The sequence below is a fragment of the Phyllobates terribilis genome, unplaced genomic scaffold (genome assembly GCF_046119375.1).
Source record: "Phyllobates terribilis strain yellow unplaced genomic scaffold, ASM4611937v1 Scaffold_60__1_contigs__length_8166268, whole genome shotgun sequence".
Classification (NCBI taxonomy): domain Eukaryota; kingdom Metazoa; phylum Chordata; class Amphibia; order Anura; family Dendrobatidae; genus Phyllobates; species Phyllobates terribilis.
Window position 1 is genome coordinate 4,180,517 of NW_027362820.1, and position 22,101 is coordinate 4,202,617.

The window sequence follows — 22,101 nt, forward strand, 5'->3', positions numbered from 1 at the left end:
TATTAAAAATTTTACCATGTGTCAAAGCCTCAAACTTCTGTGTGTGAATCAGACGTGAGATCTAATGTGATACAAGATTACAGTCCGGAGAAGACGGAAAACATTCATATAGACGGCCAGTGGTGATGTAGTCAGCGAGGCATGAGGGGGTATATACAGTTAGGTCCATATATATTTGGACAGAGACAACATTTTTCTAATTTTGGTTCTAGACATTACCACAATGAATTTTAAACAAAACAATTCAGATGCAGTTGAAGTTCAGACTTTCAGCTTTCATTTGAGTGTATCCACATTAAAATTGGATGAAGGGTTTAGGAGTTTCAGCGCCTTAACATGTGCCACCTTGTTTTTAAAGGGACCAAAAGTAATTGGACAGATTAAATAATTGTAAATAAAATGTTCATTTTTAGTACTTGGTTGAAAACCCTGTGTTGGCAATGACTGCCTGAAGTCTTGAACTCATGGACATCACCAGACGCTGTGTTTCCTCCTTTTTGATGCTCTGCCAGGCCTTCACTGCGGTGGTTTTCAGTTGCTGTTTGTTTGTGGGTCTTTCTGTCTGAAGTTTAGTCTTTAACAAGTGAAATGCATGCTCAATTGGGTTGAGATTAGGTGACTGACTTGGCCATTCAAGAATATTCCACTTCTTTGCTTTAATAAACTCCTGGGTTGCTTTGGCTTTATGTTTTGGGTCATTGTCCATCTGTAGTATGAAACGACGACCAATCAGTTAGGCTGCATTTGGCTGGATCTGAGCACACAGTATGGCTCTGAAGACTTCAGAATTCATTTGGCTGCTTCTGTCCTGTGTCATATCATCAATAAACACTAGTGACCCAGTGCCACTGGCAGCCATGTTTTACAGATGATGTGGTATGCTTTGGATCATGAGCTGTACCACGCCTTCGCCATACTTTTCTCCTTCCATCATTCTGGTAGAGATTGATCTTGGTTTCATCTGTCCAAAGAATGTTCTTCCAGAACTGTGCTGGCTTTTTTACATGCTTTTTAACAAAGTCCAGTCTAGGCTTTTTATTCTTGTTTCTTATGAGTGGCTTGCACCGTGCAGTGAACCCTCTGTATTTACTTTCATGCAGTCTTCTCTTTATGGTAGATTTGGATATTGATACGCCTACCTCCTGGAGGGTGTTGTTCACTTGGTTGGCTGTTGTGAAGGGGTTTCTCTTCACCATGGAGATTATTCTGCGATCATCCACCACTGTTGTCTTCCATGGGAGCCCCAAGTCTTTTTGCATTGATGAGTTCACCAGTGCTTTCTTTCTCAGGATGTACCAAACTGTAGATTTTGCCACTCCTAATATTGTAGCAATTTCTCGGATGTTTTTTTTATGTTTTTGCAGCTTAAGGAAGGCTTGTTTCACCTGCATGGAGAGCTCCTTTGACCGCATGTTTACTTCACCGCAAAACCTTCCAAATGCAAGCCCCACACCTCAAATCAACTCCAGGCCTTTTATCTGCTTAATTGAGAATGACATTACAAAGGGATTGCCCCCACCTGTCCATGAAATAGCCTTGGAGTCAATTGTCCAATTACTTTTGGTCCCTTTAAAACAAGCTGAAAGTCTGAACTTCAACTGCATCTGAATTGTTTTGTTTAAAATTCATTGTGGTAATGTCTAGAACCAAAATTAGAAAAATGTTGTCTCTGTCCAAATATATATGGACCTAACTGTATATGATGTGTGGGGGGAGCGGTAGCGGCGGAGGAGCGGGGCTCAGGAGGCAGCAGCCGCCTGCTACAGCCTACACTGTCCCCGCTGCTAAAGAAATTGAATATTCAGTGCTCCCCACGCCCATGGGCGTGGGGAGCACTGAATATTCATACTCCTTAATAGCGGCACACAGTGTAGCCGCAGTGCGGCTCCTGCTGCTGCCGGAATCGCCTGTGCCCGCTGTTAAAGGGCATGAATATTCAACCTCTCTCCATGCTCATGGTCGTGGGGAGGGGGTGAATATTCATGCCCTTTAATAGCGGGCACACGCGATTGCCCGGCAGGAGCCCCGCTGCAGCTACGTTGTGTGCCGGCTATTAAGGTGCATGAAGTCACTGCTCCCCGCGCACACAGTCCCGGCGTGGGGAGCAGTGATTCCGGCAGCTGATCTCTCCTTGTGAGCCGCGCATGGTGGTGACGCCATGCGTGGCTCACATGGCGAGGTCAGTGCGGGCAGACAGGACGCAACGCTGGAGGAGAGAAGAAAGGTGAGTAGGAGTGTTTATTTTTTTTATGTGCAGCATGATGGAGATTAAGGGGACCATGCATACCAGGATAAAGATGAGGGGGACCATGCATACCAGGATAAAGATGAGGGGGCCATACATACCAGGGTAAGGATGAGGGACTATACATACCAGGATAAGGATGAGGGGTGCCCTGCATACCAGGACAGGGATGAGGGGTGTCATGCATACCAGGACAGGGATGAGGGGTGCCATGCATGCCAGGATTAGGATGAGGGGTGCCATGCATACCAGGATAAAGATGAGGGGGCCATACATACCAGGGTAAGGATGAGGGGGGCATTCAAACCAGGATAAGGATGAGGGGGCCATACATACCAGGATAAGAATGAGGGGGCCATACATACCAGGATAAGGATGAGGGACTATACATACCAGGATAAGGATGAGGGGTGCCATGGATACCAGGACAGGGATGAGGGGTGCCATGCATACCAGGACAGGGATGAGGGGTGCCATGCATACCAGGACAGGGATGGGGGGTGCTATGCATACCAGGACAGGGATGAGGGGTGCCATGCATGCCAGGATTCGGATGAGGGGTGCCATGCATGCCAGGATTAGGATGGAGGGGTTCCATGCATACCAGGATGGAGGGATGCCAGGCATACCAGGATGGGGATGGGGGCCACGTATAAAAGGAAGGGGGGGCATATAAACCAGGATGGGGGATATTGTCAGATTTGGGGGACATTACCCCTATACCAGTGTCAGCAATGTCAACACATTTTTTGCTTACATTTTTTTTTCTATTTTCCTCCTCTAAAACCTAGGTGCATCTTATAGTCCGAAAAATATGGTACTGTAAAATAATATATCTCCTCATATGTTTCTGTGGCATCCCGGTACCCATTCTACTGCTGCTAAATGAGACAGTTGTAGTGTGATAGTAGACTTGTTCCACTGTGGGCACTGTGAGTTAAGAGATATAATACATTGCATTGTAAATTGGACTTTCCTGCCATCTACTGGCCAATGTGTGTATATGAAAGGTAAGTGATTATTCTCCTCACAATAAGCTGCCATACAAATGTCTGTGAGGGGTCTCCCAGCTCAGGGCTCGCACACTGACTGAGCACTGGTACAAATCAGTAGTGGGGGGTTCACGTTGCCTAATGAAGATATAGGAGACAGACACTATTTCTCACAGAAGAGTTTCCATGCCAGTCCTCGCTGGGGGGACATTTTTCTCCACATAATCTCCTTCCCAAAAAGACAAGCGTCTTCCAGTCAGGAGAAATAACGCTGTTCGTGTGCTCTCCTGCACGCTGGTTATCCTGTTTGCTTCTAGTCGGGACTAGATCCACGTGGCTGCCACACCACCGACTTTTTGTTTAAACCTACCCCCTGCGAAAGGGAACGGTGGGCTAAAAACTGTGAGCACACCCACACTTTAGTGTGTTTCCACGGAGAGCCAATCTGTGAAGGTCCCTCCATCAGTGTAATATTTCTTAGACTGCGCATAGCATTTCCTCTACCAGCAAGTGAAGAGGACTCTGCTCCAGCCGCCCTGAGAGGCCATAACCTCGCTTGTCTCATGAGGAGAGAACCATTACTTTCATATGCACAAAATACTGTAAACTTTGCCTTCAAGAGAGACTGTACCCCGTTACCTCCTTCAGTAAAATTGTTATGTTTACAAGTTCACCTGCGTGTCTGGCTGCTTGAGTTTGCACAAACATCACAGGCCCTCCAAACTTGCACCCAGACACCACTACTACAGGAGTGCCCCCTGGGGGTCCTATACCATCCACAAGTGCCAACTCCTGCTTTTGACAATTGTTGTGGACACTAGGGAAGTGTTTAGGGGTCCAGCGACCCACTTCAACTACTGTGACATCATTCTCTGCTGCCTTTGAGACTACATACCCCAGCTGGCCCTTCTGCAACATCTGGCGCCTCCCCAGTGGCCCACCACATTTCCCCTTATTGTCTCCAGTAATTGTATTATTACACAGGATTTTTATGATGTTACATCGGCTCATCATCTTCTCATTCAGGTACCTACAATATCGGATCCTCTCAGTGAAGATCTTCTATATAAGAGAATTATCCTTATTGACCCATCAAAGATGGATATGGACAGAAACAAGATGGCGGAGAGGATATTACACCTCACCCTAGAGATCCTCTTCCGGCTTACTGGAGAGGTGAGAGATTCTGATGACGTCACATTACATCATTCTTATCTATGGGAATAACAGATGGACAGAACTGGAGAGGTGAGGACTCTGGAAATGTCTAGAGTGAGATTTATTAATGTGTCTCTCCATAACCAGAGATTAATCATGGGGCCTCCATCTCACCCCCTGATACATGAGGACATCAATGACCAGAAGATCCTAGAACTCGCCTACAAGATGATTGATCTGCTGACTGGAGAGGTGACACTGCTGGGACATTATACAGTAACGCTATGAAGGGATCGGAGGAATGACTGTATCATTTTATGTGTCAGGTTGCTATAAGGTGTCAGGATGTCGCCGTCTATTTCTCCATGGAGGAGTGGGAGTATTTAGAAAGACACAAAGATCTGTACAAGGACGTCATGATGGAGGTTCCCCAGCCCCTCACATCTCCAGGTAATAGACAGGACTAAATACACACGGCCTATAATTATCTGTATGTAAAGAATGAATTAAATCCCTGTATGTGTTTCCTCCAGATCTATCCAGTAAGAGGACAACACCAGAGAGATGTCCCCATCATCTTCTTCCACAGGACTGTAAACAAGAAGATCCCAATGTTCCTCAGAATCATCAGGTAGATGGAGAGAAGGTGTCATGAGATCTCCCCTATGATGTGTAGACAGCTGTGAAGGTCTTGTGCTCAGTCTTGTTTTATCCACCAGTATTATATGTTTTATACTAGCTATTGAACCCATTCTACGCCCAGGTGGCGAGCATTTTTATTGGTATATGGTCTCCCATGCTGGTATGTGCTGCCCCCCTCCTGGTATTTGTGCTGCCCCCATCCTGTCCCCACCATCCTATCCTGGTATGCATGGCAACACTCACCCCCAAACCCTGGTATGCATGGCACCCCTCACCCCCAAACCCTGGTATGCATGGCACCCCTCAACCCCCAATCCTGGTATGCGTGGTACCCCTCACCCCCCAATCCTGATATGCATGGTCCCCTCACCCCGCAATCCTGGTATGTGTGGTACCCCTCATCCTGGTATGCATGATCCCTCATCCCACAATCCTGGTATGCATGGTCCCCTCACCCCCCAATCCTGGTATGTGTGGCCCCCTCATTCCTTTCACACTATACACACTTACAAAAAAATAAACAGTTATACTCACCTTTCTTCTCTGTGCTCCAGCGCTTCTGCGCCCTGTTCTGCCGGAGGCCGGGGGAGGAGTGTGTCGTCGGAGCACTGCGCTGACCGGCGCCATTTTACTGAGCACACACTGTAAATGTGTCTTCAGTAAAATGGCGCCTGATAGCGCTATGCACATGCGCCGATCTGACGCCTCACTCCTGCCCCATCTCCGACAAAGAGAGGCGCCGCGGCAACGCTCCTCCCGATCAGGTAAGTATGTAAGTATGGCGCCGGAGATTGCGGTATGCGTTCAGTGCCTACGCATACCGCGATCTCCGGAGCCATACATACCCCTCTTACCTGTAACGGCTGGATGCCTGATTCTGTCTGGAGCCAGACTGCGCGTCGCGCATGCGCAGTCTATCGAGGCTTCAGACAGAGACCCGCATCCCCGGTTATATTATAGACTATTGTAATGAGAACGGTGGAGATGGCAGGATTAGAGCTGATCATAGATGTGACTTCTCCATCTGTCTGTGACTTTTACAATATTTCTTTCAGGGTGAAGAAATGACCCATATTAATACTACAGAGACATATGTGAGGGGTGATGAGCGGTGTAAAGAGGAGATTCCTTCATATGACTACCCAGGTGAGTAGTGACCACTAAATGCAGAGAAGTCACAGATTCTTCTCAGTCATCGGCTGTGGCTGCTTTATCAGTGGTGTAGTCCGGCTGTATTACAATCGTGTGATCACCATTTTACCTCTAGTCCACAACATTCACCTCCATCCAAAACTGTTCAAATGATTTTGGACATTGAAAGCCCTTTTCTATAGAACTTACAACCTCGACAATCCACCTATATCCTGGGATTAGTAGACACTGACCATTTCCTGCCCAGATCTGTAAACTACAAAAAATAAATAAAAAGATTATTATTATTATTATTAACTACAAAGCCAAATGACAGCGTATGAAGAATGTGCTGACAAGTTAGAAAATCACTTTAAGAAAAATATTATGATGGGCCTGTAAGAGAAAGTGGAGGGTAATGATGCTGTTGGCTTCCTAGAACCCTGATATCTTATTGGATGAATCTACCTTCTCTCCCTTCTGTGCTGCTGAATGTGCTCATATGGTCCCTACAAGACCAGGTCCAGTCTTTCTGGCCAAACTTCACTTTTATGATCGACAGCATTAAATGTGCAGTGAGGGACACGTGTGAATTTCTGTACAATAACAGCAGAGTTTCCCTTTATCCTGACTTTTCAATTTCTTTTAAAACCAACTAACTTCAAACAGGATTGTGATAAACTACATAAAAACATTACACCTGTGCCATGATATATCTCTAAGCTGTGCGTGGCTGATGGCTGTAATATACATTTATTCCCGCCTGCAGGAGATGTGTTGGCTCCAGCCCTGGTTTCATGGATTCACTCCACGTCATAAATTCCATTATGTTTTCAATCCTAAGGAATTCAGATTACTGCACAATCTCTCCTGAAATGGGGGCGCTAATACTTTCTCTACTCTCCTGGTCAGGACTCATAGTAGCTCCAATGGTCCACCACAAATGAGTGCGACTCCGATTTAGTTTGTAGTTCTCCTCTCATACATACATTGATGTTGAGGCTGTAACAGAATAAAAAAATAAGTTATTTTTTCCAAGTTCATTCTGTATGATAGTTTGATTGTGTTTGGATCGGCCGGCCTCACTTATGTCAGTCTGTAACTCCCTGGTAGCCTTTAAAAAAAAGGTCTCCATTGCCTCTGCCAGATGCCCGAGATCTAAAATTAAGACATTTTCAGCTCTGCACTATTATAAATAGTTCTCTTTAATAAAAGTATATTTTTTCTTGAATCTCATGTGATAGAAAATATTTATTAGATCTTACAATAATTTAGATTGCCAAGAGCCACCAAGCCACATCATATAATTACTCCAGAAAGGTTTCACCATTAGTTACTCATTTTTTACTGATGATGTGTTATTGTCTATACTCACAGTTTTGCTTATCATCCTTTAACCCCTCTACATGGATCTGTTCTTGCACAGAGACCCCTAGGCTTGGGCCTTGGTGTTACCTGATGTTCTGTGGAGTGAGATGGGAAGAAGAATAGTCAGGTAGTTGGGACAGGACCAGGAAAGCAGAGAAAATACAAAATCAGAAGACACAAGAGTAGTCCGTAAACGGGCCGAGGTCACAACAGGAAACAAATACACAAGCCGGGAGCTGATCACAGAGGACTGACCCAGAGGAGAACAAGGCTGTATCTGGCAGCTTCCAGCAATATGTTTCCAGCTTTAGTAGGGTGCGGTGCTTTCCAAATGGCTGAAGTAGGGAGCAGATTACTCCAGCTGGACAGCACACACCCCCATACTGCCAGACTGGATGGTACTACTGGTCCCAGCAACCCTAATCTTAGTGGCTGGACAGAGCCTTTGCCACACAGAGCTTCTGGTTCTGACGTCTCCTCCATCACCAGCGCCGCCTGCAGAATGAATAAGGCGGCTCCTGGTGACAGAAGCAGACATCGCAGGAGCAGATTCCAGAGGAGATGCGACCCACCATTTGCAGAAGCCCTAATATGACATAATAACAGAAAACCAGAGCAGTAATAATCTTTATTTGTTTATATATATATATATATATATATATATATATATATATATATATATATATATATATATATATATATATATATATGTATAGCGCCAACATATTCCTCAGCGGTTTACATACATTATCATCGCTGTCCCCATTGGGGCTTTAAATTCCCTATCACTAGTATGTCTTTGAAGTGTGGGAGGAAACCAGAGAAACACGGGGAGAACATACAAACTCCTTGCAGATGTTGTCCTTGGTGGCATTTGAGCCCAGGACCGCAGGCTGCAGTACGAACCACTAAGCTATCGTGCTGCCCTAAGCAGGGCAGCACGGTGAAATCCACATAAATTGACTCCATTGCTCCATTGTGTAATTTTTAACCCTCAGGGAATTAATCTAAAGGGGTAGTGACTATTTTGATTGTACTGGCACTTTCCGGATATTAGAACGCAGTAGATGTTGGAGAGTGAAAATTGCAATTATGCCATTTTATTGCCCAACACATAGTGCCCAGATTGTGCTCCAGGAGACACACACCGTAAATTAAGTGGGTTCTTCTCACTATAGTAATGTCAAATACATAGATGCTAAATGTGGTTTGGGCGCACTGCAAGGCTCAGAAGCAAGGGGGAGATTTGACTTTGGGAGATCGGATATAGCTGGATTGGGTTATGGAAGCCATGTTGCTTTTCAAGAGCCTTTATGGAAACCTCTGTTTTTTTCCCTTTTTCACCACCTGAGAGAGGGTATCCGCCCACCAAGGGTACACGCGGGAGTGCAGTGGTATTATGCACCCTGTGGCTAAGCGCGCTGGCAAGTTGGACTTCCGGGGCTGTGCACATGCAGGGCACGTGTCAAGAGGTTCCGGCGCGCCCTGCTGACGTAGCGTGCCGGGACCAGGACTACACACACGCAGGGCGCATGTTAGTTTCCGGCACACCCTGCTGACGTTGCGCGCCAGAATGCTGGTCCATGGGGCTGCGCACACGCAGGGCGTGTGTCAGGAAGTGAAGCGCCCCGCAGTCACCAGAGCAGCAGCAGCAGAAGCCACCAAAGCAGCCTCAGCAGCAACAGCAGCTCCATCAAGGCCGCAGCAGTGTCAGTCGGACAAGTGGCAGCAAGACCAGCCAGAGGAGCAGGGCAGGTCACGAGTCCACCACCTCCAGCCGGGAGCGATCATATGAATTGATCCAGCCTCAATCTCCGGTACCCTGAACGGCAGAGTAGTGAGTGATCTATGTGAAAGTTCACCATAGTAGATTTGTCCCTTTTTTCTATGTATTTTTTCTACTAGGAAAAACCCAAAAAGTGTAGTGCCAAGAGGAATAACATGGAGTGTGTGCTGTGCGGGGTTAATTTTCCCAGCACTTATACTAAAAAGCTTAGCCCGAGTTGTATCCAAGAAACCATATCAGAGGAAACACATAATTTTGCTATGGATTTAAAATCTTTAATCCAGACGGAGGTTAGGGACTCCCTAAAGATGTTGGCTATACGTAAAAAGAGTAGGAAGCTGAGACGTCATACATCAGACTCAGAAGAATCTGTAGTATTCCAGGGCAAGGGGAAGTCTGTTTCCTCTCCTACCTACTCGTCATCCTCATCATCATCATCTTCCTCAGATAGCGATACAGGAGGTAGGCCGTGTTTTCCAGTGCAAAACACGGATAAGCTGATTAAAGCCATCAGAACAACTATGGGCATAGCCGATACCAAGACCCCTAGTACTGTTCAGGACATCATGATCGGGGGTCTGGATCAGAAGAAGAGGCGCACATTCCCTGTCAATGAGAGGATCGTTTATCGACAGGGAATAGAAAAGACCTGATAGGAGAGGGCAGTTACCATCACCTTCAAAGAGAAGATACCCGTTTGAGGAAGAAGAATCAACCAGGTGAGATAAAACCCCAAAAATTGACGTGACCGTATCAAAATTCTCTAAAAAAAATCCACCCTGCCGTTTGAGGATTTAGAAGCTTTCAAGGATCCTCTTGATAAAAAAGGGGAAACCTTATTAAAACAAACCTGGGAGTGACCAGCGGGAGCATTGAAACCGGAAGTCGCAGCCACTTGCACAGCCAGGTCAATGATGGTCTGGTTTCAGCATCTAGAAGACCAGATTAAAGGGGACATTCCAAGGGAAAAAATCTTGGCCAGTCTTCCGCTAATGCAGGGGGCGGCTGCCTTCCTCGCGGACGCGTCGGCAGATTCAGTAAGGCTGGCCGCCAGATCAGCGAATTTATCCATTGCAGCTCGCAGAGCTCTGTGGCTCAAGAGCTGGTCAGGTGATGTACAGTCTAAGATGAAATTGTGTTCAATCCCGTGTGAAGGGGAGTTTCTTTTTGGCAAAGCTCTGGATGACATACTGGATAAAGCCACAGATAAGAAACACAGGTTTTCCAGTGTGTTGATGCCTCAGTACAAGACTTCCTTTTGTAAAAGGAAGTATAGCATAGGTAAATTTTCCAGAGACCAGGGCAGATGGAAGGACAAGGAGTGGAGGCTTCATGTTCGGAGGTCCTTCCTTTGAGAACAGAAAAACCCCTAAGTGATGGGCCTCCCCAGGTAGGAGGAAGATTGTCCCACTTCCTGCCTACCTGGGAAAAAATTACATCCAGTGCCTGGATATTAGGGATTATAAAGACAGGACTGAGACTGGAATTCAGATCCATTCCCCTGCAGACCTTCAGGATTTCATCTCCCAGGAGGCCCAGAGAGCAAACATCCCTGGAGCAAGAGGTATTAAACCTAGTGGAAAAGAAGGTTCTGAGAGAGACTAATAAGCGAGCAGGGGAAAGGATTCTATTCGCCCCTGTTTCTGATAAAGAAGCCGGATGGCTCCTTTAGAACCATAATCAACTTGAAGGGCCTAAACAACTTTCTAATCTACAGACCCTTCAAGATGGAATCTATAATATCAGCCATAAAGGTGTTGTTCCCGGGTTGTTATATGAGTGTCCTTGACCTGAAGGACGCCTATTACCACGTCCCAATCCATACAGGATACCAGCAGTATCTGAGAGTAGCTGTGTATATCATCAATCGTGTGAGGCAATTTCAGTTCACAGCTCTGCCCTTCGGCCTCTCCATGGCTCCGAGAATCTTTACGAAGATCATTCTGGAGGTCATGGTGCATTTGAGAGAACAAGATACTCTAGTTGTCCCTTACCTGGACGACTTCCTGGTAGTATGCAGATCAAGAGAGAGCATTGAAAACTCGCATTGACAAGAGTCAGAGCCAGCCTGATCAATCTTGGATGGATACTGAATCTAGAGAAGTCAAGCCTGGAGCCTCGGAAGGTTCCGTCTTTTTTAGGGCTTATCTTGGACTCAGAGGGATAGACTTGTCTGCTACCGGAAGACAAGAAAAACAAAATTACGTCCCTAGCCTCAGGAGTAGTCAGGAATCCATCCATGACCCTAAGGAAAGCAATGTCTCTTTTAGGTTCAATGACATCATGTATCCCAGCAGTCCAGTGGGCTCAGATACACTCCCGATATCTGCAGCAAGATATCCTAGCAGCGGAGAAACAACTCAGGGGACACTTGGACAGGAAGATGACACTTTCCAATACAGCCATCAGCTCAATCGCATGGTGGCTGGATTGGGAGAACCTGTCACAGAAAGTTCCCTGGTTGTATCAGGTCAGGGACATAATTACAGCGGACTCAAGCTCAGATGGCTGGGAGCACATCTGGGAGATCGTGTAATACAAGGAATCTGGTCGGACAGCGAGAAAGCCTTCTCAAAACATGAAGGAGCTGTCGGCGGTAAAGAATGCAGTGATGAAGTTCAGTTCCCAACTACAGGGACAACACATCCGAATTATGTCAGACAACAGGACAACAGTCGCCTATGTCAATCATCAGGGGGCACGAGATCCTGACCTCTCCTGTTCGTGAAAGAGCAGATTCTACAGTTTGCAGAACAACATCAATTTATGCTCTCGGCTCTGCAAATAAGAGGCAAAGAAAACTAAAGATCAGATTTTCTGAGTCCGAATATACTGAATCAGGGCGAATGGGAGCTGAATCCAACAGTATTCCAGCAAATTGTGGATCGCTGGGGTCAATCAGAAATAGATCTTTTCGCAAACAAACGAAACAGAAAAACAAGGATCTTCTGCTCCTTAAATCCAAAAGAAAGACCCTATGCATTAGATGCATTACAAATACCCTGGAGCTTTGGCCTAGCCTATGCTTTCCCCCCACTAATGTTAATGCCAACGATTTTGAGGAAGATCCGAGAGGAGCAGGCAAGGGTCATACTAATCGCCCCATTCTGGCCCAAGAGACCCTGGTTCACCTGGATAAAGAGGATGTCCCAGTCAGATCCATGGGTCCTTCCAGATACTCCAGATCTCCTCAAGCAAGGCCCAGGCTTCCTTCTTCAGAGGTTGGGCATTTGATGGCCTGGAGTTTGAAAGGTCGTTACTAATCCAGGAAGGGTTTTCCCTAGGTCTAGTAACTACTCTGCTCAAAAGCAGTGTGACGACTAAGATCTATTGTAGGACATGGTCAAAATTCCTATCTATTTCGGCGCAGTCAGCTAAGGTTAAAATTCCTATAAAGCTATTCTGGAATTTCTTCAAAGGGTCTTAGATATGGGGTTGGCTACCAGTACCCTTTAGGTGCAAGTATCAGCGCTTGGAGCTTTATATAACTATAATTTGGCAGCAGATAGATGGGTTATCAGGTTTAAAAAGGCGTGCAATAGATCCAGACCTATTGCTACCCCGAGAATGCCTCCCTGGGATCTAAACCTGGTCCTGGAAGCCCTGACTAAGTCTCCTTTTTGAGCACTTAGGAAGCGTGACAGAAAGAACTCTCACTCTGAACACAGTGATACCGATAGCTATAACATCAGCCCGTAGAGTTATTGACTTACAAGCTCTGTCAGTAAATCATCCTTTTACACTGGTCACTGTAGATGGAGTTACATTAATACCAGACCCGGCCTATTTTCCGAAGGTGGCCTCCAAATTCCACAAAACACAGGAGATCATTCTCCCCTCATTGTATCCTAGCCCAACAGATTTAGGGGAACAGAGGCTTCATACTCTAGATGTTAGACTGGTTTTGGTTCAGTATTTGGAGGTAACAAGGCCTTGGAGGAGAAGTGATGCCTTATTTGTCTCCTTCCAGGGAGCTAGTAAGGGACTTAAAGTTACAAGGGGAACTATAGCTAGATGGATCAGGGACGCCGTTAGCTTAGCATATTCCCCTAGTAATGTGCCAGTTTCAGAGAACCTGAAGGGCCATTCCACAGAGCTGGTGCAGCCTCCTGGGCTGAGAAGGCGGAAGTGTCCATTGATAACATATGTAAGGCAGCAACATGGTAATCTCCTTCTACCTTTTATAACCATTACTGTCTTGATCTTTCTTCATCTGCTGATCTATCCTTTGGGAGAAAGGTGTTGCAAGTGGTGATCCATCCCTAAGGTGTCTGTTCTATATAAATCTCTCAGGTGGTGCTATCATAGGAGAAGGGGAAAAAAATCATAGTTACCTACCGGTAACGGGATTTTACAGAGCCCATGACAGCACCCTTATATGCCCCCCCTTTTTTGATCACTTATGGTGTTCTCTATATATGGGTGTACAGTGAGAAATGTTTTATTGGTGGTAGTTGTGTACTAACATACTGTCTGGAGGTCCTCTCATGCTCTAAAACAAAACTGATGTGAAGGAGAGGTACCGCCTTTTGTATTCAGCAGGTTTCCTGTCCTGGGTGGGCGGATACCATCTCTCAGGTGGTGCTATCATGGGCTCTGTAAAATCCTGTTACCGGTAACTATGATTTTTTTCATTTACAGACGATGGACGTGAGTGGGGCTTGTTGTTTGTGAGATGAGTAGAAGTTTTTATTGGTATTATTGTTGCCTACATAACTTGGTGGCTTTTTATTCCATATTTGAAAGGCAGAATGAACAAACAGTTGAAAACCACGCTCTACTGGTTCATCCTATGAGGTTTTCTATTAGATTTTGAAATGTCAGTGTCTTGGTGAATAATTAATTCAATGTATTTTTCGGACTATAAGACGCACTTTTTTCCTCCTTTTTTTTCTCCTATGCCTGCTGTTAAAGGGCATGAATATTCAACCTCTCTCCACGCCCACGGGCATGGGGAAGGGGTGAATATTCATTCCCTTTAATGAGCGGGCACAGGAGATAGCCAGCAGCCGCAGCGCGGCTCCACTATGTGCCGGCTATGAAGGAGAGTGAAGTCACTGCTCCCCGTGCACACAGTCCCGGCGTCGGAAGCAGTGACTTCCAGCAGCTAATCTCTCCTTGTGAGCCGCGCATTGCAGTGACGTCATGCACGGCTCACATGGAGAGATCAGTGCAGGCAGACAGGACGCTGCGCTGGAGGAGAGAGAAGAGAGGTGAGTAGGAGTGTTTATTTTTTTTTAATGTGCAGCATGATGGGGATTAGGGGTGCCATGCATATTTGGGCAGGGATTAAGGGTGCCATGCATACCAGGATAGGGATTAGTGGTGTCAAGCATACCAGGACAGGGATTAGGGGTGCCATGCATACCAGGACAGGGATGAGGGGTGCCATGCATACCAGGACAGGGATGAGGGGTGCCATGCATACCAGGATAGGGATGATGGGTGCCATGCATACCAGGATAGGGATTAGGGGTGCCATGCATATCAGGACAGGGATGAGGGGTGCCATGCATACCAGGACAGGGATGAGGGGTGCCATGCATACCAGGATAGGGATTAGGGGTGCCATGCATGCCAGGACAGGGATGAGGGGTGCCATGCATGCCAGGACAGGGATGAGGGGTGCCATGCATACCAGGACAGGGATGAGGGGTGCCATGCATACCTGGACAGGGATGAAGGGTGCCATGCATACCAGGATAGGGATGATGGGTGCCATGCATACCAGGATAGGGATGATGGGTGCCATGCATACCAGGATAGGGATGAGGGGTGCCATACATACCAGGACAGGGATGAGGGGTGCCATGCATACTAGGACAGGGATGATGGGTGCCATGCATACCAGGACAGGGATGAGGGGTACCATGCATACCAGGACAGGGATGAGGGGTGCCATGCATATCAGGATAGGGATGAGGGGTGCCATGCATATCAGGATAAGGATGAGGGGTGCCATGCATACCAGGATGGAGGGATGCCAGGCATACCAGGATGGGGATGGGGACCACGTATAAAAGGAAGGGGGCGGCATATATACCAGGATGGGGGATATTGTCAGAATTGGGGGACATTACCCCTGTACCAGTGTCAGCAGAAGACCCCCCTCCCCCTTAAAAGTGCATCATGACCACATTTTATGCTTAAATATTTATTTTTTTATTTTCCTCCTCTAAAACCTAGGTGCGTCTTATGGTCCGTTGCGTCTTATAGTCCGAAAAATACGGTACATAACTTGCCATTATTATAGACAGTTTAAGTAGAAATGTAAAAAAATAAAATCCAAGGATATTTTATTGAAAAATAATAGATTTTTATCTTAGCAGATAACTGTACCTGGAGATCAGAGGGACAGCTGACATCTTCAATTTTTAAATCAGAAGATCTTGAGATCCCACAGGATACAATTGAAGTGAATGCCATTACTCCAGATATACCATCATCCCTTCACAGCAAAGATTTGTCATCTGATCCTTTGAAACAGGTCCTGTCTTCTGATTCATTACCAACTACTAAGAAAAATCATAGTCACAAATTAAGCATTAAAAAACAAACTGCTCCTAAAGCAAATAAGACATTTTTAGAATATGGAAATAGTTTTCCTCTCGAAAAATCTTTTCCTAAACATCAAAAAATTCACACAGCCGAGAATAGATTTTCTTGTTCCAAGTGTGGGAAATATTTTAACAAGAAATCAGATCTTGTTAAACACCAGGGAACTCACACAGGGGAGAAGCCTTTTTCATGTTCAGAATGTGGGAAATGTTTTACACGAAAAGCAGCTCTTAATAAACATCAGAGAAGTCACACAAGGGAGAAGCCTTTTTCATGTTCAGAATGTGGTAAACATTTTAAACAGAAATACGGTCTTGTTATACACCAGATAACTCATACAGAGGAGAAGCCTTTTTCATGTTCAGAATGTGGGAAATATTTTACACGAAAAGCAGCTCTTAATAAACATCAGAGAAGTCACACAAGGGAGAAGCCTTTTTCATGTTCAGAATGTGGGAAATATTTTAAACAGAAATACAGTCTTGTTATACACCAGAGAACTCACACAGGGGAGAAGCCTTTTTCATGTTCAGAATGTGGTAAACATTTTAAACAGAAATACAGTCTTGTTATACACCAGAGAACTCACACAGGGGAGAAGCCTTTTTCATGTTCAGAATGCGGTAAACATTTTAAACAGAAATGCAATCTTGTTGAACACTACAGAACTCACACAGGGGAGAAGCCTTTTTCATGTTCAGAATGTGGGAAATATTTTACGCGGAAAGCAACTCTTAATAAACATCAGAGAAGTCACACAGGGGAGAAGCCTTTTTCAAAATTAAATTTTTATTGAAAGGTTAAATAATTTTCAATTACAAAAATACAAAAAAAAAAAATATATATATATCAGCATCAATATATCCTAGAATATAAGTATAACGTCCAATAAAACATCAAGTTATAGGAAGAAAAAGGAAGAAAGAGAACATTTTAGGCCATCAGTATTACAATTATGAAGTTAGTAAAATCCAATGGAAACCATACATAGTGCAGCCAGGCCCGAACCAATGCAGAGCACAATCCGGACAGAGAAGAAACGCACCAGAGAAAAGGGTGGGTCACATTAGTGTGATGTAAGACGGTAGGCATCGGATTCCTGGAATTCAATCCAGTCTCTCCAAGACTTACAGTATCTATCACAATCAGTGGGGGATCAGGCAATCAAATGTTCCATCCTATTTAGAAGAGCTATGTCACAGAACCACTCCTCCAGAGTAGGTGGAGAAGTACTTTTCCATTGATGAGGAATGATATTCTTAGCAGCCTGTATAAGGTAGCTTATTAAAGAACTTTTGTATGTGGTGAGACTAGTTGGGATCATAAAGAGCAAAAGAGATTCAGGAGAGTTGGGCAGAGAAGCCTTTTTCATGTTCAAAATTTGGGAAATCTTTTAACCAGAAAGCACATCTTGATAGCCACCAGAGAACCCACACAGGGAAGAATGCAGCAACTACACCCAATTGGTCTCTGTGCAGACAGGCCCTAGCTAACTAAAAATAACACCTCAGACCTAACTCCCTAATAGGCAGTTGAAGAGTTTCTCTTACCTCCTGAGGAATCAGAGGGGGGGCAGCAATACACTGTCAACAAGGGGAAAGAAAAGTATGAAGATATGAAAACCCTGAGTGAGAAACTTAAGACACATTCATATAGGGCAAAGAAGGCAAGCTAATGAGAACCAAAAATAAAAGGAATAAGTATAACTTCCCAGAAACCTAACCGTGGTAGAAAGAAAAGGTACTGGGAGGGAAAGAAAACAGACAAGGAGGATTGTTTCACCTTTGTGGTGAAACTTACAAAATTCATCCTCACCCACAATTATTTGAATTTGATAACATTTATCTATAGGAGACTGGTACAGCAATGGGAAGTAAAATGGCTCCACAGTACGCAAATCTTTTTGTGGCCAAGCTTTATAGTGACTTCTTGTCCTCATGTCCCATCAGGCCTCTTGCCTACTACCGTTACATTGACGATATTTTAATCATCTGGACAGAATCTCAGCAACAGCTTAAGACGTTCCATGAACACTTTAATCAATTTCATCTCACCATCAACTTAACACTCAACTACTCCTGTACTGAAATTAACACCTTGGTGGCCTCAGAATGGCCTTTTTGAACGAGAGCTACCATACAAGAACAATTGTAAACCAGATTGCAAGAGCCACCAGAATATCAAGGAATCATCTCCTACATTTCAAAACTAAACAAGAAAGCAATCTGGAGTCTCTAGTAGTCACCTACAATCCAAATCTGGAGATGCCAATGGGATCTGCATGGAAATTACAACCATTATTACAAAAAGATGCTGATTACAATCTATATTTCCAGACCCAGCACTTCTGTGATTTAGGCAGCCCACAAATCTAAGAAGCATCATCATCAGAAACTCCCTGTCCTCTCCAACAGCTACAGGAACTTTTCCCTGCTGCCAGAAAAAATGTAAAACATGTCTATTTATAATGATCACTGACAAGATAAAGATTCCCAACTCAAATCAGGAGACAACCACAAGATCCCAGGTACTTTCAGCTTCATCACTTCTAATGTAGTGTACTTAATTACATGTACCAAATGTCCAGCTGGCGGTCTGTACATAGGGGAGACAGGGCAAAAACTTAGAACAAGGATGAATTTTCTTCGCCACACAATAAAAGAAAAAAGAATAGATCTACCTGTGGCCAAACGTTTTTTATCCCTGATCACAGCATCATTGACATGAAATTACTTGTATTAAAAGGTAACTTCAAATCTCAGAGAGACAGAAAAATGTGGAATTACAAACTTATGACAATCTTTGACACACTCACAGAGCAGGAGTTAATGTGTCGCATGGATTTATGTCTTTCTACATTAACTAAGGAATGTGCTCCTCAGACCGTTTGGGGGCATCACAATCATGGACCAGACTAGTGTTGAGCCACCCCCGTAGTGTTCGGGTTCGGTTCGGTTCGTCGAACACCGGGATGTTCGAGGAACTGTTCGTCGAACACCTTAGAACACTGTCGAACACCGTTAAAACCAATGGCAGGCAAACAAAAACACATAGAAACACATAGAAAACACCTGCAAAGGTGTCCAAAAGCTGACAAACTGCTCAGAAGACACTCTCTTTAAAAAAAGCCGGCCGGCAAATTCAGCAGCGGCATACACCGGTACCCGACAATTTAGACAAGAAGGAATAGAGCATCACACATAGATTAGATAGATAGAAACATGTCAGTCACACATATAAGAAGCACAGTGACAGTGTTGGTTACTGCACTTGTCATTTAGTGTAAAGGATTTATTAAAAAAAAATATTAGTGTTTTCATGCACCGTCTCTTTAAAAAAGCCGGCCGGCAATTCAGCATCTGTACCCGACAATTTTGAACAGAAAGATAGAGCATCACACATAGATTAGATAGATAGAAACATGTCAGTCACATATATATGAAGTACAGTGATAGTGTTGGTTACTGTACTTGTCATTTAGTATTAAAATAAAGGATTTATTATTAAAAAAATTGGCGTGGGGTTCCCCTTAATTTTAGGCTCTAGCGGAGGTTAAGCAGACGGCTGGGGCAGATGTTTGAAGCCTGGGAAGGGGGTAATACCCACGGAGCTTCCCAGGCTACTAATATCAGCCCCCAGCTGAATACATAGCCTTTACTAGCTATTAAAATGGGGGACCCCCCAAAAAAAATGACGTGGGGTCCCCCCTAATTTAATAGCTAGCAAAGGCTAGGCAGACAGCTGGGGGCTGATATTAATAGCCCAGGAAGGGAGCCATGAATATAGGCCCCCTCCCAGGCTAGAAACACCAGCCGTCAGCCGCCCCAGAAATGGCGCATTCATAGGATGCGCCAATTCTGGCACTTAGCCTCGCTCTTCCACGCTGCCCTGGTGCGGTGGCAGGGGGTAATAGGGTTGGGGTTGATGTCAGCTTATAATGCCAGCTGACATCAAGCCCAGGTTAGTAATGGAGAGGCGTCTATAAGACACCCCCATTACTAACCCCATAGTCAAAGTTAAAAAAAACACAAACACCCAGAATAAAGTCCTTTAATTGAAATAAAGACACAATCCTTTATTGTTCTAAATTAAACCATACTTACCATCACGCCCATTCCAGCTGAAGCCAACGATCTCCTGCAATAAAAGAAAAATAATAAAGCAACCTCATCCTTACCTTTCCATGGTTCCCACGACAGCTTCAGCTCTGCTACATCGAGATGACAGGCTGGACCGCAGCAGAACGCTGCCATCCAGCCTGTCATCCCGCAGACACTGAGAAGCGCAGGCTTGCTTGCGCTGCTCAGCGTCTCTCTGTGACGACATCCAGATGAGCCGAGTTCATGTCCAATGAACTCTGCTCACCTCATGCACGTCACTGACAGCGTGGGAAAATTCTCACGCTGAAGCGCTGATTGCAGGAGAATTTTCCCACGCTGTCAGTGACGTGCAGGAGGTGAGCTGAGTTCATTGGACATGAGCTCACCTCATGCACATCACTGACAGCGTGGGAGAATTCTCCTGCACTCAGCACTTCAGCGTGAGAATTTTCCCACGCTGTCAGTGACGTGCATGAGGTGAGCCGAGTTCATTGGACATGACCTCGGCTCATCTGGATGCCGTCACAGCGACACAGTGAGGAGCGCAAGCATGCCTGCGCTTCTCAGTGTCTGCGGGATGACAGACTGGATGGCAGCGTTCTGCTGCGGTCCAGCCAGTCATCTCGATGTAGCAGAGCTGAAGCTGTCGTGGGAACCATGGAAAGGTAAGGATGAGGTTGGTTTATTATTTTTCTTTTATTGCAGGAGATCGTTGGCTTCAGCTGGAATGGGTGTGATGGTAAGTATGGTTTAATTTAGAACAATAAAGAATTGTGTCTTTATTTCAATTAAAGGACTTTATTCTGGGTGTTGTGTTTTTTTTAAATACTTTACTAGAAATTCATGGCGGTCATGTCTAATACTGGCGTGACCCCATGAATTTTGGGCTTGGGGCCAGCTGATAATACCAAGCTGGCCCTAACCCCTTTATTACCCAGTGAGCCACCGCACCAGGGCCCTGGATGAGTTGGGTACAGCGCCAGAAGATGGCGCTTCTATGAACGCGCCATTTTCCGGGGTGGCTGCGGACTGCAATTTGTAGCGGGGGGGGGGGCCCAGAAAGCTTGGGCCTCCCTGCGCTGCAGATTCCAGCCCCCAGCTGCCTAGTTGTACCTGGCTGGACACAAAAATAGGGCGAAGCCCCACGTACTTTTTTTTTAATTATTTCATGAAATTCATGAAATAATTAAGAAAAAAAGGGCTTCCCTATATTGTTGTGTCCGGCCAGGTACAAATAGGCAGCTGGTGGATGGGGGCAGCCCGTTCCTGCCTGCTGTACCTGGCTGGACACAAATATAGTGCGAAGCCCCACTTCAATTTGTTTTTAATTATTTCATGAAATAATTAAGAAAAAAAGGGCTTCCCTATATTGTTGTGTCCGGCCAGGTACAAATAGGCAGCTGGTGGATGGGGGCAGCCCGTTCCTGCCTGCTGTACCTGGCTGGACACAAATATAGTGCGAAGCCCCACTTCAATTTTTTTAAATTATTTCAGGAAATTCATGAAATAATTTAAAAAAAATTGACGTGGGGCTTCGCACTATATTTGTGTCCAGCCAGGTACAGCAGGCAGGAACGGGCTGCCCCCAACCACCAGCTGCCTATTTGTACCTGGCCGGACACAACAATATAGGGAAGCCCTTTTTTTCTTAATTATTTCATGAAATAATTTAAAGAAAATTGACGTGGGGCTTCGCCCTGTTTTTGTGTCCAGCCAGGTACAACTAGGCAGCTGGGGGCTGGAATCCGCAGCGCAGGGAGGCCCAAGCTTTCTGGGCCACCCCCGCTGCAAATTGCAGTCCGCAGCCACCCCGGAAAATGGCGCGTTCATAGAAGCGCCATCTTCTGGCGCTGTACCCAACTCATCCAGGGCACTGATGCGGTGGCTCACTGGGTAATAAAGGGGTTAGGGCCAGCTTGGCATTATCAGCTGGCCCTAAGCCCGAAATTCATGGGGTCACGCCAATATTAGACATGACCACCATGAATTTCTAGTAAAGTATTTAAAAAAAACACAACACCCAGAAAAAAGTCCTTTAATTGAAATAAACACACAATTCTTTATTGTTCTAAATTAAACCATACTTACCATCACGCCCATTCCAGCTGAAGCCAACGATCT

General features: G+C 45.3%; 1 protein-coding gene across 2 annotated transcripts; it reads left to right on the plus strand.

Moving 5' to 3' along the window:
- Positions 1 to 4,291: 4,291 nt before the first annotated feature.
- On the plus strand, positions 4,292 to 16,765 carry LOC141192328 (oocyte zinc finger protein XlCOF7.1-like). 2 transcript variants are annotated; one of them, XM_073661831.1, is made up of 6 exons: positions 4,292 to 4,413; positions 4,543 to 4,647; positions 4,722 to 4,845; positions 4,929 to 5,026; positions 6,093 to 6,183; positions 15,649 to 16,765. In XM_073661831.1, exons 1-6 carry the CDS (start codon positions 4,336 to 4,338, stop codon positions 16,674 to 16,676), a joined length of 1,524 nt encoding a protein of 507 aa, XP_073517932.1. In that variant the 5' UTR covers positions 4,292 to 4,335; the 3' UTR covers positions 16,677 to 16,765. The 2 variants fall into 2 exon arrangements, with proteins under 2 accessions (XP_073517932.1, XP_073517934.1); XM_073661833.1 differs by having other exon boundaries at positions 15,652 to 16,765.
- The last annotated feature ends 5,336 nt before the right edge of the window (positions 16,766 to 22,101 follow it).